This window comes from Lissotriton helveticus, chromosome 11 (assembly GCF_964261635.1).
Source record: "Lissotriton helveticus chromosome 11, aLisHel1.1, whole genome shotgun sequence".
Taxonomy (NCBI): Eukaryota; Metazoa; Chordata; class Amphibia; order Caudata; family Salamandridae; genus Lissotriton; species Lissotriton helveticus.
In genome coordinates this window covers 92,068,741-92,086,155 of record NC_136072.1, presented here as the reverse complement: position 1 = coordinate 92,086,155, position 17,415 = coordinate 92,068,741, and the positions used below count along the sequence as shown (strand labels likewise).

Sequence of the window (17,415 nt, the reverse complement as noted above, 5' to 3'; positions counted from 1 at the left end):
ACCAACTGACCGTGCTGAATCTTAGCTCCATGCGAAGTCAGGAACCCACGTTCTCTCCACAATCGTCCAAAACTGTGAGCCACTCCAAAAGCATACTGACTGTCGGTATAGACAGTCACTTTCATTCCTTTTGATAACACACATGCTCTCGTAAGTGCCACGAGTTCGGCGGCTTGAGCCGAACCATGTGGTATTCGCGCAGTTTCAACGATTGTGTGCAAAGTTGTGACAGCATACGCTGTAGTCACGTTACCGTTTGGGAGTTTAAAGCATGAACCATCCACCCATAATGTACCATCACATTCGGCGAGAGGAGTGTCGGATAGATCAACTCTCCCTTTGGTCTCCTCCTCCGTCCTGAGGAAACAATCGTGCTTTTCTGAAGCATCTGATTCCTCAGCAATTGGTAACAATGTGGCTATGTTCAGGGTACTGCATCTTTTGATGTGCACATGGCTTGCTAGTAGCGTCAATTCGTAACTGGACAGTCGAGCACTAGTTAAGTGCTGTGTCTTGGTCCTATTTAACAATGTGTCTGCTGCATGCGGGACCATCACGATTAGTGTATTATTCATTACTAGGCCTGCAGACTGTCGAATAGAAACAGCTGCTGCCGCTGTGGCCCTTAGACAACTTGGCAATGCTCGTGCTACCGGATCCAAAGTTGACGAAAAATAGGCGCATGGCCGTTGTCTATCTCCGTGTAACTGAGTCAGCACAGACAATGCACAGCCCTCCTTCTCGTGGACATATAATGTGAAGGGCTTACTGTAGTTGGGGTTACCTAACACAGGGGCCGAACATAATGCTGTGCGTAATTCGAGAAAACTTTTCTGACACTCGTCGGACCAAGGAATGGGATTGGGTGTATTTGTACACGTTAGTGCCAATAAGGGTTTGGCTAATCACGAAAAATTTGGAATCCACTGTCTACAGTACGATGTAATGCCCAAGAAAGCGCGTACTTCTCTCTGTGTTCTTGGCACATTCAATTTAGCTATTGCCTGAATTCTTCCTGGGGTCAGTTTCCTTCCCTCCTTCGATAAGAGATGACCTAAGTAGGTCACTTCTTGTCGGCAATATTGGAGCTTGGAAAGTGACACCTTGTGATGTAGATCACATAGATGACGCAGTAGTGCCAATGTGGCCAGTTTACATATTTTCTCAGTATCCGCGGCTATGAGCAAATCGTCCACATACTGTACGAGAGTGGAACCTTTGGGCAAAACCATTGCGTCAAGCTGACTTTTCAGAGCTTGACTGTATATTGAGGGGCTCTCACAGTAGCCTTGAGGAGCGCGTTTAAAGCGGAAACTGCGACCACCTAAACTAAAGGAAAAAATATCCCTGCTCTCCTCAGCAATCGGGATACTGAAGAAAGCATTCTTCAGGTCAATCACCGAAAACCATGATGCGGAGGCTGGAATCATAGTCAATAATGTTGTAATGTCGGGGACAACTGGGAATTGTGGCACCACTATCTTATTTACTTCCCTAAGATCAATCACGAATCTATACACAGGTGGCTGAGAAGGGTCAGTTCGTTTTAAAACAGGCAGAACAGGACTATTGCAAACATTGCCTCGTGTTTCTTCAATTACGTCTTTCTCAATCAACTCGTAAACAATCGCTAGCAAAGCTTTTTCGCCCTCATTGGATATTCTGTATTGGGGAATTCGTGGCATTTTGACATTCGACTTCAATGTTACAACGTATGGTGGAATTTCTAAAAGACCCACATCATTCGGACCAGTAGCCCAAAGAATATCTGGAAGAAGTGTCAATTCTGTTGGAAGCATATTTCTCGACAAATACATGGGAGAAACCACTTTCTTACCTAAAGTCAGTTGTACTCCTGAGGGAGAACAGTACAAAGTCGCATACAATCTTTTTAGCAAATCTAATCCTAGCAAATTTTCACCACAACCTGTTGTCAAAATAAGGGGTGCTTCGAATTCACAAGGACCAACAGAAAGAGATAAAGGGTCAGAAATCGGATTTCTAACCGGGGCGCCAGAAAAACCTACGGAAACGTTCATTTCGCCAGACAAAGGTGCGCCAGGGAGTTTGGAGTGCATAATAGAACTCTTTGTAGCACCAGTATCCAACAGAAAAGGTTCTGACACACCCGATGTAATCACCTCAACGTAAGGTCCACTCTGATCTACTGGAACTGAAACAACTCCCTCTCTTCGTCTAAGGCTGTCCTAGCAATCGTTATTCTCCCACTGCTCATTTTCTGTGTAATACTCATCGACGTAGTATTGAGCTGTCCTGTCAGATACGTTATTTTGCTGGTCAAACCTGTTCATAGAGTTTTGTGGTGGAAGGGGACGTGCGTCCTGAGGGGTGTTTCCACGCCCTCTACCTCTAGGCGCTTGCTGACTACCACGGCCTCGTACACCAGAAAGTTCGTTCGTTCGTACGTTGCGGCAGGGCAGGACAGTCATACTTGTAATGACCTTCTTGTTTGCAGTATAAACACTGATTGGGACCTACGCGGTTTTCATTGTAATCGAATCTCTGCAAGTTTCTCTGCGGTTGCTGAAAAGTGGTCCGGTAGTGATTCGGACCATTATTATTTTTATTACCACCACCACGTGGAGGATATGCTTGCTGTAGCAAAACCTTCGTTTTGAGTTCTCTAGTTTTCTTCTCTACTTTATCTTTCTCATCCTTGTCTCTATTCTCATAGTATTGTGCGGTAGCTAATATCTGGGCTGAAGATGAGACTGCCCAAGAGCTTTCTGAATCTTTCAATTTTCTACATAAGTCTGGAAGCAGATTGTGCACAAATTTATCGACGAACAATCTCTGACCACCTTCTGTGGTCATATCTTGACCGCTGTGGTCAATGAATGTTTCTTCAAATCTGGTGAAGAAATCTGACACAGTTTCTTCTTTCTTTTGCTTGCATGCAGATAACTTATCCCAATTTACACGTATCGCAGGCATTATTGTCTTCATGTAATCTACTATCCTACCAGGTAATTCCGCTATCAGGGGCTCAGGCTTGGCACCACCAACTTGTCGTGCATCTGCAACAGTAATATTAGCCCACGTGTCACCTAATTCCTGGTCATGATCTTCATGACGAATTTTTCCCCATAAAGGCTGTGGAACGACGTTCCCGAATAACATATCGATATCGGCTAAATTCATAATGCATGATCCAGCAGTTTGCGACAATTCTTTATAGTACCCTGCAGGATTTTTACGCGGATCTGGTAGTGTTTGTTTGAGTGCTAAAACTTCAGCTCGCTTCCATGGAACATGTACCCATACTCGGTGAAAGTGGGGCAGGACAGGTGGGACAGCTGTCGCGTCACCCTCTCTCCACTGTGGGGGAACTTCTCTCATAGGGTATTGTCGTGCCTTTTTCTTACTAGATGCACTAGATTCTGATGGTGACCCAGAACTACTTCCCTTACTTCGATGTGATAATAGCATTTCAACTGCTTCTTCCACATCGGGACCTACAATCATACCCAGACTAAAATGAAACCTTATACGACACATCTCTTGTGGGAGGCAATCCTGATCATTGTCTTCTAAATCTTCGCAAAGAAAAACACACATCTGTTCGAACACATATCTCTGAGTCGCTGTTTCCCATTGATGGAAAACTTCCATGACAGACTGTAAATCATATTTTGCAGTGTCCATGACCCATTTCCGAGCTAAATTATTCAGGGAATCTCTCTCTTGATAATCGGGCAGTTGACTTCGCAACTGTCTTTTTCCTATGTTAGGGGTCGTAGCAGGCGACCCGAAAAGTGGTAAAAGAAGATTAGTAACAGTACTGGCCATTTTCTGCCGAAGGGAAGGTGAAACGGAAGAACAAACAGATGAAAGAACGGGGTGAGGTAAAGCGGATGCAGAGATGACAGAAGAGGTATGAGGAATAATAGATGTGGTACTAGGCAAAATCATAGAAGGGGCATTTGTAGAAAGTACAGTAGGCAAGATCGTAGAAAACACAGGAGCAACAGAATTGGTCGGTGGGCCTAGAGGAGGCTGCACCGAAGAAGTAGGAGCCAGTTGAAGAACAGCTGGTGGGTGCTGTGGAAAAGCCAGAGGCGCAGCTTGTGCAACTAAAGGTTGCGGGGGTGCGGTAGCATTCTGCGCATAGGGCGGTGGCGAGGTTAACAATTGCGACATTAATTGGTCTTTTTCACGCTCTTTTACTGTCCCTTGCTGAAGAGACGGCAAAACTGGATAACATTTATCTATTGCCATTTTACGTTGCCTGTGCAATTGTTCATTTATCTGCTCTTCCTCATTATCTTTAAACTGCACGGCAGCTTGTATTACTGAAAGTCCCTCTTCTCTCTTATTTTTCTTAGCTAATTTAATCTCTTTTTGTTTGGCTTCTTTGCGCCATATGCGGAAAGAGTCAAACATCGCCGGCCGGGCTTTCTTTTTGAAGAGTTTAACTTCAAGGTTGCCTAAGATTTCAGAGTCAAAGCTACCATATTGGGGCCATTTTAAAACACCGTCTTTCCTAGTGTATTTAATCCATACCTCGTTGTAAACGATGGGGCCTACTCCATGTTTAACGTATAGCTCGTAAGTCGGAGTTCCAACTGGAGGAACCGGACATGAGTCCTCCAATCGGGAGTCCCTATTATTATTACCAAGACAAAACAAATTCCCGAGTCTAAGACTAGGCATCCTTTCTCTCTAGTCTAGTTCCAAAACTTCAAAGGAGTTATCGATTACGATATTGCTCGTGAAAACACGAATCCTTCGGTTATGGTACTTGCAAGAACCAATAAAAACCTTTATGTATCTCTAAGATATCACAAAGTAAGTCCAACTAAGGACTAGGAGACGCTCCACTTATACTTAACTGAAAATTATCGATGGCTTCACCAGAAGACTCGTCTCAGCGTTTCGCTCTACCGAAAATGTCAAGGGTCCAACATCAGTGCGATAGCCAGGGCAGCAGTCCTTGTAGCCGTCGGGAAGCGGGGAACCTCGCAGTAAAGACCTTCGGACCACGTCGACATGCAGGGGTCGATGAGGTGGTGGGCCCTCCTCCGGAATTTTCACACGAAGCTCCTCACGATCTTCAGGCTGATTGGTACCACTGGAATCGCTCCAACGCTGGGCGCCAAATGAGGTACTGGGTTTTTAGGAACCGGTACCGAACCGGTAACCCAGCGGTGCCAGGGGATCAACACACCAAAGACCTCGGGTTCTCCTGAGTCAGACCCACAGAAACTTCAGAGTCTTCTAGGTGAAGTCAAAGATTAGTTTATTGGCTGCAACCAAGGTGACAGGGTCCTAGAAGTACAATGCCAGTATATTCAGGAGACTGCACACTTTCACAAAGTTAGGCTTCTCTTCTTATACATAACATTTGCCCTTTGGCGAAACATTCCTTGGGTGAGCGGTATTTCATTTATGGTTACTGATTACAAAAGAAAGCAGAGTCATGATGACGTGTACATATTTCACGTTGTGATGCCCATAACAAATCATCCGGCAAGGCCCAACATTTCATCAGATATCGCTGGACCCCTAATAAAAATGGTCACCTCCCCACCATAAAATAAATGAGAAAAAGGAAAGAAGAAAGATGTGAGCGAGATATGGCAGGTGTGCGTGCTGAAATGGCTTTATGGCCGGTTGGGCCTAGATACTATCTTGCTTGGTCACTGGGAGGGAACTGACCTAACGAGCTCGGCCTGGGGCAATGGTTCTAACTTGTACTGGGGTCAGGAAGAAGTCGATTAAGGAGTACGTGTCCTTGTGGAATCAAATTTGACTGGATTAAGGCCTATGAAAAGGGCAACATGCAATTAAGGGTTCAGAAGGTAAATGACGATTTCGAGGTGAAATTGTCACTCGAATATACTGAAAATACATGTGCTTGATGTACTCGTCATTTCCGGTCTTTTGATACCAAATTCGTCCTATTTCGACGAAGTTTTTATTCTCGAGTCCGGTACTGTTACGGATCCATATTTTTCAGAACCACACTATTCCTCCAGCCCCCTAGAAAGCACACCGAGTTCTTAAACAAATCCAAGCCTCCAGCAACCTGGGAAATCCCCGCCTGCTATTGTTTGGATTTCGTCCGAGAACTCCTGTAAAGCACTGTAAGAACGACCAGTACTTAGTGACATCTTTATTGACGTCTTATGTCCATTCTTACGTCAACCCCGGCACCTTTCAGGTATAAATATACCAACGCTGACTTAAGCAAACACACGGTGGTGGTGAATCTGGAGCAGCGACTACTTGCCCGAGAGCCCAGCTGATGCGAGAGCCCACAGACGCTGCCCCTCCCTTTTGACGCGCTGAGAAAGACGCTGTCTTTTCTCTTGCCGAGAAATCCAGCCTCCGGCGTTTCCAGCCTACCCTTGCGGGTGACTGGGATACCGAGTTCTGAGAGAGATACCAGCCCTCCTGCCTTCTAATACCCATGTACTGAACTGACTAAACCCGTACAGAGAATTCTTGAGTCAGATTCTTGGCAAACCAAACTTAACTTAAACTGCTACTTACTCCCTCCCATGTATTAGGCTTAGGTCAGGTACACCGGGGTAGGCGTAGTTAGAAGCACCAGTTGAGTACGATTAGTCAATGTATATATGTATGTATCTATTTTATCCATTTTAAAGTATCATATGGCTAAGAAACCATATCAATGCTTTACCAGTATTATTTCCTAATCCTGCTTTTACTGTATGCACTTTACTTAACTATGAGTATTGCAATTGTAGCAATTCATTTCTCTTGTATGAGGAAAAAGACTGCTCAATAAATAACACCTTTTATTGAAAACGCCCGTCTCTCTTTTTCTCTGCAATCTGGTGAAACTAAGTACGCACTTATTGACTGAGTGAAATAGCTGTCTTTTGTTTTCACACGACTTTAGAGATATACCCTTATTCAGGAAGAGCAAAGTTGTCATGTTTTATGGTTGTCAGAAACTAAATCCCTTCTTGTCTATCCAGGGAGGTTAAACTCCTCCTCGCTTATTTGAGAAAGTTTCTAGTGAACTCTGAGCTAGCTGGCAAACACTTAAGTCTAATATACTCAGTAGAGACCTAGTTGACCTCAGTCCTACGTCTACACTGCTGAAGATATTATTCCAATGCGCAGAGCCTATTGGGACTATAGGAACTACACTACAAATCGTATTTTAAGTTATTGAGGGATATGTTGGAAGAGATTTGCATAGATGTATTTTTAAGGAGTGACTTACCGGTCAGGTGCAAGGAAACATGTAGAGTACACAATTCTGTATTACCTTGAAATTTACTCACACGGAAAGAGATTCCTGACCTCCGGTTAACCTTTACAATATAACCTGTCATGGCACTAGGGCTCTTTAAATTTAGGACTTTCATGTTTGTCTATAGCTGGAAGTAGAGTCTAGCTTGAGAGAAAGAACAACTATATTGCTCTCTCGATATTGGGGATTAAAACATTAAATATGTTGATAATCTGCTCTTACTAACAAACTTTTTGATGTTTATGATACACCTTTTACTTATTAGAAATGTTGTTTTATCACTTTCATTCCATGTGTTTTTTCTGCCTTTTGCTACCAAAGCTGCAGTATGGTGCTCTAGTCTCTCAAAATCTATACGTTTGCCACTGTAGGAAAACAATCATTTGTTTTCTACATTTCAGGCACTAAAGTAAATGAAATGGATCTCTTACCAAAATGTGATATTTACTGATCATGTTTCATTCATCGGTGTCTGCTTATAAATAAGTTCCAGTGTTGCTAAATGTCTGTTAATAAAGTACCATGATTCTGAAATAGTGTTTATATTTGTATGTGATTAGAAATGTGTGTCTTCTTTTAGATCATGAAACCTAAATACAGATCACTTTCATATCCATTCCTGTTGCCAAAGACTCAAAGAACGGCTAAAGAATTGAAACACCATGTTCCGGGCTCAAGTCTTGCAAGGGTCCAGGTATGTCATTTTTGTTGCATGAAAAATAACAATACAGTAATAGCATTTTTGTATACTCTTCCAGGTGGAGGCCTTGACGATAGTTGGTGATATCTTTAACAAAAAATGATTGTTGCAAAAGAATAAAGGGTTAAGATTGATAAAAACCTCTAAATAGTATGCCTGCCTATTGTTTATTCTAGTCAGTTACAAGTTCACGTGCACCAAAATTAATTTGTTGAACAATGGTTATTAAATGTTCATGTAAGTGCCTACTGGCTAAAGTTATGTGTAGATAGTTTCAGCTTGCATTATTTACTTTATCGAATAGCATGGCTACAAAACATGTTATCCTCCAGAAAATTAAACACAGATATCCTGTTTTTTGTGGTCCGCACCATGAAAATCATTGTTTTTAATATGTTCCTAATTATGGACTCAGCTGGGGTTAGATCAGTGGATTTTCTACAGGTTCATTTGTTTTTTCTGAGATAGGTTTTAACTTTGGCTTTGTACTTAAATTTATTTCATGTATCATAAGTTTGTTTATGGCTTGGAGTCTTCTCATTTCAGCTATCAGCTCACATTTTTCACATATTTCCCTCCTTCAGAAAGAAAAACTGGCAGCCTTTAATATGTGTGTACTTATTGGGGAATATCATCTGGCCTGCACCACGTAGCTGTTTGGAAACACTTATGCATACATGACACCATATTAAGGTTTTGTGCACACGCTAAATGCTATACACCAGGTTCCATCATTTTTCGAGGCCTCTGAGCTTCTGCTAATACTTGATTTGAATTAAATAGAATGTAAGGCAATGGCAATTTCTATAGTTGGCTGAGGATTGACTTCCAGAGACTACAAAGTGTGCTTTATTTAATTTTCACTACTGAATAAAATTGTGGTTTGCTGTTGTGGTATCTTCATTAACAGTCATAATCACTGAGTAACTTTGCCTCTGCACTTGAAAAACAAAAAAGAGAAATCTATTTTTTCAGACGTAAAAATAACATTAGTAATACCTATTTGCCATTAGCTATTTTAATTAGTAGTAGCCAAAACTAATACAGCCAGTCGAAAAGCTCAATTTTGCTGTATTAGTAACTTTCAAAGTCCTTTGTTAAAAAAAGAAACATAAATAACCATGCAGATTACTCTATGGAGATATGTTTTCAGAAAGCAAGTTGCTGATGTACACCTTTATGCTGTCCTAAGTAAGCCCAATCTGATTGCAAGTTGCTTGTGTTCATTTTTAGAGAGGGCCGGAGAGGGCATTTTTAGAGAGGGGATTTAAGGCTAGACTGTTCGTATTGCAGCAGTGACAGCTGTGGTTTCCATATTGCTCTTTGCACACTGAGATATCTGGTGGGCATAAAACAACGGAATGGAATGTGGTCCTAAGACAATGGTAGAAGCTATTTCAAGCATTTCACCCATCACTTTGTTTATTTTTAATTATGTCACCTACTGTCAAATTGCGTCAACTTTTTTTTCTTTTTTCTGAACTCAAGATTTTTTTATTTTTAAATATTGAAAACTTTTTATGTGGAGTATTTTAATCCTTTATCACAAGGTATTTTAGAGTATTTTTTGTATAGATTGCACAATATATGAATAACACCAAGTCAATTACAAGTAAGGGATTTCACTTCTTGGCTGTGAAAATGGTTTCCTTTCTTTTAGGAACTTTATGGTAACAAAAAGGGCAGGGAACTTGGACCTTGCTAGAGTTATAAGTAAATGCACCAGACATTTTTAAAATAGTTCTGAGATGGTCATTGTCATAGACTTTCCATTTGATGCCAAGAAGCTTAAGATTTATGCCCACCCCACTACATTTTACTCCACCAAAGTCATATTCATCATTGATATATTTCTCAATGTCACTACCAGCTTTACCAGTGATATTAATATTGGCAGTTTAAAATTTTGAACATCAATAACATTTTTATGGACTGAACTTTTAAGACCGCTTTAGTTGTCTCACTAGGCTATTATTTAAAAAAACATGAATTATTACATAGAGGGGATTTCGGTCACCAGGCTTCATCTATTGGTCTGTTAAGGTGTCATTCACATTTGTTATGTTATGTTAATTATATTTTTATAGCGCACTGATGCCCCAGCAAAGGGGCGTCCAGGCGCTCAGACAGGTACTATAACATAACACGCAGAATAAAAAAGAACAGCTATTCAGAAGCAGAAAACAGGAGCGTTTTAATAGTACGCCTGAAGATAGACAAATCATTCAAAGCTCGGATGTGCACTGGAAGCGAGTTCCATAGTCCCGCTGCAAGCACCCGAAAAGAGCGACCACCCATTCTGCTGAGTTTAAACCGAGGGCAAATCGCCAGATGCAGAGCCTCTGATCTTAAGGATCTCAGAGGTATGTATGGAGTGAGTAGATTAACAAGAGCCGGCGGTGAGGAAAGTTTCAAGATTTTAAAAGCCAGACAGAGTGCTTTAAACTTAATCCTCTGTCTGACCAGCAGCCAATGGAGAGCAAAAATAGTGCCGGAGACAGAGCAATGTCTGGGAAGACCAACAATGGCCCGCGCCGCGGCATTTTGCACCCTCTGGAGTCTGGATACCTCAGCCTGGTTAACCCCTAACATCAGCGCGCTTCCATAGTCCAGCCGAGATAGTATTGAGGCTTGGACTACGAGCTGCCGAGTAGGAGGGTCAAAGTATTTAAGAACCGGCCTTATGCCTCGCAATATACCGTAACATGTGGCTGCAACCTTCTTCGTATGCCCAGTGAAGGTGAGCGCAGGATCCAGCCAGATCCCTAAGTTTTTCACTTCTGTTGCCGGTATAGGAGTGACGCCCAGTTCTGGAGGCCACCACTGATCTCCCCATAGCTCAGCATGTTTTCCTAGGACCATCACTTCAGTCTTAGTGGCATTCAATTGTAAACAATTGGTACGTAGCCAATTGGCTACTGCTACAAGTCCGGCTCGGTATCTGGGAGCCTCCACATCTGGGTCTCCACTCAGTGTCACCGCTAGCTGTGTGTCGTCAGCATATGAGGTCATCGTCAAACCCCACTGTTTGACGACCACAGCCAGCGGTTTCACATATAAGTTGAACAGAGTGGGACTCAACGAGGAGCCCTGTGGGACTCCCAGATCCAAGGGGTGGATAGTGGACTGGCAAGGTGGTATAGCCACTTTAAAGGTTCGATCTGATAGAAAAGATCGAAACCACTGAAGAGCGGTTCCCGCGACTCCGGCTTCCTCTAGGCGTTGAATCAGTATGCGATGGGACACAGTATCGAAGGCAGCGCTCAGATCTAATAAAAGGAGCGCTGCCGTACGCCCGGAGTCAAGCACCAGGCGGAAATGCTCGATAATGTGGAGCAGGGCGGTCTCGGTACTGTGTCCAGGGCGGAAGCCATTTTGACTAGAGTCCAGTATCTGGTTGCGGGCAAGATGGTCAGATAGAATGGAATTGACATGAGCCTCGGTGACTTTAGCAGTCCAGGGCAGAAGAGATATAAGGCGGTAGTTCTCAGGCAGGAGAGGATCTAAATTAGCCTTTTTCAGAACTGGGGTAACCACCGCCTGCTTCCAAGAGGAAGGGACTGTTCCAGTTGATAATGACAAATTGATAAGAGTCAGTATCGGACCACGGCACAGCGGAGAAAGCATACTGATGAGGGCTGGCTTCAGCGGATCCAGAGGAGAACCTGATTTGATCTTGAGGCTAAGTTTGTTAAAAGCCTCCAGAGACAAATCAGGAAGGAAGGTCAAGGTCTCATAACCCACGGAAATAGGGTCAGCTAACGCTGGATCCGGCCGACACACGTCAAACCCCCGGTATATATTCTGCACTTTCTCCAAGAAAAAAACTGCCAAGTTCTCGCAGTGGGAGTCAGTGCAGATCTCTACCGAGGTAGCTCTCTTATTCATAAGGTCTTTAAAGACCTTAAATATTAATTTGGAGGGATTAATACTGGCTTGAAATTCCCGAGCATAAAATTCGGCCCGAGTTCTACATATTGCTCTGTGATAAGCTCTAAGTTGGGCAAAGTATGCAATTTTCAAAGCCGGATCATAAGATCTCCTCCAATTCCTTTCCGCTTTCCGGCAGGATTTTTTTTGCTCGGCAAGGGACTCATTATACCATGGGCTTGGTACTTTAGAATAGCCTTTCGACCAGCGCAAGGGTATAAGGAAATCGAGGGCATCAGAGATCCATGTGGAAAACATTTGGTAGCCATGCTCCACACTCAAAAGAGGGCTCAAGGGATTCCGCTCTAATAGCCTATAGAAATCCTCCAATTTAAGCTTGTGCCAGTGCCTTTTAAGAACCAGTCTATCCACCGGTTTAAATGGCTTATCATGGATAAGACAAGACACTTCCACCAGCAAATGATCAATCCATCCTACCGATATCGGGTCAGACACCTTCACCCTTTCGATCGTGGTAAAAAATGGATCAAGGATATGTCCTCCAGTATGAGTGGGAGAAGACACAAGCTGGACCAGTTGGAGAGCTTCCAGATCCGCGAGTAAGGTGTTGATGGCTATGGATGACCTATTATCAAAGTGAATATTGAGGTCATCCATGATGTTAAAATTAGCACATCCGGGCGCTAAGGAACTTACAGTATCGGCAAGAGCAGATCTGAAGACTGTATCATTGCCTGGTGGGCGATAGATAAGAATGCCACTAAAAGTGAAATGATGGCTAAAGGCTACTTTAAAAAGGGCACTTTCACAGGCAGGTAACTTAAGTGCTTTCCACTCAGCCGGAAAGCAAGATTTTACTGCCATAGCAATACCACCTCCTCTCGTAGTCCGATTCAGAGTAAAGATCGTATATTCTGAGGGAAAAGTGAGGTTCAAGATGGCGACATCAGAGTCCTGGAGCCAGGTCTCGGTAAGAAAAAAAAGATCGGGGCCATCTTTTTCGATGAGGTCATGTATAAACTGGTGATGTTTGACCAGCGACCTCACGTTCAAACTCCAAATCCGGAGCCCACAATCCGGAGTAAGCTTACGTATGGGCGGAGTGATAGCTTCCAAAGAGCGGATTTTAGTCGGTCTAGCTACTGACCAACCATTACATGCGCATGTGTATGGGCCGATTAAAGGGTCCACCAGATCACAAGAGCACACCTTAGCCCTTCACTTTTGCTAATTACAGCATACACCATTAAGCAATGGGTCAATTAACTTTTCACACTGGCTATTTTTACTTTGAGTGAGTGCAGAAAGACAGGACACATTGTTCACATCTACCTAAAATATGACCTTTCTCTCCAGTGACAAAAATGATTGAGTGTGGGTTTATGTCAATTATTATTACTATTAACTTGAAATCCTAGTTGTTTATTTTTCCTGCCCCTCACATTTGTAGTTACGTGGCATTTTCTTCTTTGTCTCTTTTTTGTTGAATCTGTTAATGTCTTTGAGTGACGTTGTAAAATAAGTGTAATAGAAATTGTAAATGAATTGTAGTTGCCTGTGATTTGAGTGCTTGGTTACGTGGTCACTTATTCTTGTCTCCTTCAGAAACAAAATTTACAAAATAAATTACCCAACTGAAAGGCTTGTTATTTAAAAGCATCAGGAGTAAAACAGCTACCAAGTGTTTTTTTTTATTCAGATATTTATTGCAACCATGTTGTAGCCACATTTAGAAGACCAGCATGTTTCCTTTTTTTTCTTATTATTCTTATGGTACATGCTTTCAATAACATATAAAAAAAAAATTACCATTGCACTAGCTTGCCAACACAACACCATACTGGCTTTGTAAATGTTTGTTTCACATCAAGGAAGTCGTCTATTTATTTGATATCAACCTCCATATGATGACATCATAATCACCATTTGACCCATACTTGGATCTAAATCTTCAGTTCTCGGATCCATAAACTTATCTTTTTGAGAAAGTGACTAAACAGCTTTTCCTGGTCTGTCTGGAGTTCTGAAGGAAGTTCTGACACAAGACAACAAATGAATCATCTAATACAGGCCTCCTCAATCAAAGGACCATTTGTGTTTACCATTTCATAGGGATAACGCCAGTCTCATATTATTTTTATTATCAATTAATGGATAGGTAAACAAAGGTTTATAGAGCGCATTTGAGACCTCAAAAGCATCCTGGGAGGAGCAATTCATTAATTTTGGAAATACCAATTGATGACAATATATCATACAAATAAGAAGTGAGCAGACTGTTCACTAAACACCATGTGGCATCATCTAAGCTCAGTAGAGCCTGATAGAGGCCTCGCTGAGTCTTTGCTCCTGGTGTAACTTTACGGTACTGTGGAGATAAAATATATACTTGACAAATTGAAAACCACCAATGAGAGAGGTATATTGATAATCCTACTTGCAGGGACTACCATGTACATGTACAGAATGACAACAGTGTTTTAGAAGCAAGTGCCAAATATGAGATTCAATCTTTCTGAAAATATATTATGTTCTAGATAAAAGTTTGATTCCTTTGTTTATATATTGCTTTGATCAGTGCTAAAGTGAAAGCATAATAGCGTTTAACTTCCTTTGTAATGTGTTTGGGAAAAAAATACAAACCCAATTTAAATGCAAAGTTAAATATTTGTGAGTTTTATTTTGTACCGGGCCCCAATAACTTAAAGTAAGTTATTTGATATTTTAAATATTAAGTTGCCATATTTGCTGCCAGCTGAATTGTCATTTGAATATAACGGTTTTAATGATATTTCTCAGTTCCATTATAGATTCTGTGAGCAAATTGAATACTGTACATTCTTATTCGACCGAGGTCATTGCTGTCAAATGTACAACCAGTATAGATGATGCAATGTCTGCAATGTATTGTTTATTCAAAGTCCACATGCAAATTTATTCTGCAGTGCTCTCTGTGAGAAAGGGAAGTTGTGGTTGCTAGAAATTGGCAAGTGTTGTAGTCTCTTTCTTAATATCGACATATGCACGTGCACAAATGCACGTACACAAATGTTGAGAAACCAAAGGCTTAGTCGGAAAGATAAACCCAGTACATTCTTTCATGGACAGGACCTTTCAGCAACCCTCACATATGGTCAGGTCTCTTCTAGTCCAACGCATTCCGGTAAACCACATTCTCTCATTGAGGTAACAACATTGTACAGGTGATAGCATTCTACATTGATGTAAGAACATTACAAATCTTCCTTTCTTATAAATCACAACAAAATATTAATAAACAAATGTGTTCAATTAAAAACGACATAGTTACATATGTTACATTAAGACTGCAATGGCCAAAATATGCTATATACAAATGAAGTATAGTTTGCTGCTATTGTGTCTGAGCATGTGTAACAGACACATAATTAAGGAGGAATCCTAAATAAATGATCTCCATGATTCACAGACTCTTTATACTTAATAGGCAATCCAATTGCTTTTCTACCCCCACACGCCACTTACATGTGCAATTAAATGCCTTTCCCCATTTCATGGGGAAATTAAGGAACTTCACCTCCCCCACTCACCTTTACCGATCTACTTTTATTCCTTCTTGTTCCAGCCTCAAATTCTACATAATTCCTCCCCACTATCTTCACAGTCTTCATTTTGGAAAATGCCAATTTGCAAACAAACCATGGCAACTTAAGCTTTAGTTTCTACCCTACCTACAACAGAAACTCCTTAGTTAAAAACGTTTTTATCAATGCTAATCCGAAGCAATTCCTTTTTTATTTTTTTTTGTCCTCATATGCCACCTAGGTTCTGATTGTGCGACCTGCCGATATACTAACACCATGCTGCCTCAGTTATTTCAACTGGTGGGGAGTATAAAAACGGAACGGGCCTTCATCCCACAGCAATAGTGTATAAACCAGCTTTGCAAACACAGAAAACCATATGGAGATCCCAGGAGTGCAGCCAAAAATGCTAGGATAGCATCAGTGACCGGCTATGCCCAGTGATGGTGGTTGATGGCTTAATCATTGGACCTGGGGGGGGGGGAAAAAAAAATACCCAGGTTGTCAATGGTCCCACCTCAGAAGATACCAGAATGATCTTTTGTCGCTGTTCCCAGCTCTAGCCAAGTCTAACCTGGAGACCTGTAGTACAGAAGTGTACCAATCATTAATTGAGGGAGGAAGAGAGTCTTTCCACTTCTTACAAATCTCTCTCCTAGCGAGCAGGATAGTGTAGAAAATCAACTTTCTTGCCACTGCCGGAACACTGTCCACAATGCCAAAGATTACAGAGGTGAGGTCTAGAACAATGTTAGTACCAAGTGATATTGAGAGGGTCTTACTTATGGCTTCCCAGAACAGAGAAAGATGAGGACACTCGAAAAACATATGTATGTCAGCTGCGGCTAACAGCTGTTAGCCGCAGCTGACATACATATGTTTTTCGAGTGTCCTCATCTTTACCTAATCCGATGCAATTCCTGTTTATTTATAACTCACTTCCTCAAATAATTGTCAGCAATTTCAATGTCCTTATTGGTCACAGCTAGCTTGGGTTTTCTTCTGTTCAGCAACTCAAAAGGTGACTGGCCAGTTATCCAATGCATGCTGGTCCTCTATGACCACATAATTTGCTTTATTTGGTCCACTATGTTCTTCCCAGCCATCTGACTACTCCTCTTAACTATCCTATTCACCCGTTCTACAAGACCAGTGGCCCTGGGATTGTACACCACATTTCTGCAATTATTGATATTTCTTTTAATCAATTATTCTCTTGTTTCTGCAGAGCAAAATAATTGACCATTATCCATCGCAATTTCTTTCAAATAATACTCACGGAGTGTAAAATCTTTCGATGAACCATATCATCGCCTTACTTGTCACCTCTCACACAAACACCAGCTCAAACACTTTTGAATAATAATCCATCAAGATGAACCTCTTATGGGTACCCAATACATCAATTGGACCCATAATGTTCAGAGGTAACTTCATCCATGGTCTCGTAGGATAATTCACAGGTTGAATGGTTGAATACATGTTTTGTGAATTGTGTCACTATTGTTGTATGAGAAACCATTTTCACTATATCTCTATCCATAGCAGGCCACCAACACAACGCTCTGAACTTTCACCTACCTAAATGACCTTGATGACCAACATCTGTCTTCTCAATTTAATAGAAGGTATTAATTTCATACCTCTTCTCATATCCTATTCATCCTCACCAAGTCAGTTCTTCACAATTGTGTAACCTTCACACCGTTTACTTTGGATGGCCAATCTTCCTTAATTTACTCCAAGATGACAGTCCCAACATCCTCATTAATTCCATCCTTCCGTTCATCAGCTGTTATGGTTTTCATATCTAAACTTTCCATGGTTGCTACCTAACCCTATTCTTCCAAGTTGTCAAAAGAACCAGTGCATTATTCGTTTGACACTTTAATTCTTGACAATTTATCAGCAAAGGCCATTTTTATTCCCAGAAATAAACTGCACAGTGGGGCAGGGTGCATTGTAATTAAAAACTTGGACATGTATTTACATGTCTTGATGGTAAAAAAAAC

General features: G+C 41.6%; 1 protein-coding gene across 2 annotated transcripts in view; it reads left to right on the top strand.

Moving 5' to 3' along the window:
- PLD1 (phospholipase D1) overlaps positions 1 to 17,415 on the top strand; it is a 499,520-nt gene that overhangs the window by 380,863 nt on the left and 101,242 nt on the right. For both annotated transcript variants that reach the window (XM_078665562.1, XM_078665561.1), the window contains one exon: positions 7,830 to 7,943. In XM_078665562.1, coding sequence (XP_078521688.1) covers positions 7,830 to 7,943 — 114 coding nt within the window. The remainder of the gene's footprint in view (positions 1 to 7,829; positions 7,944 to 17,415) is intronic.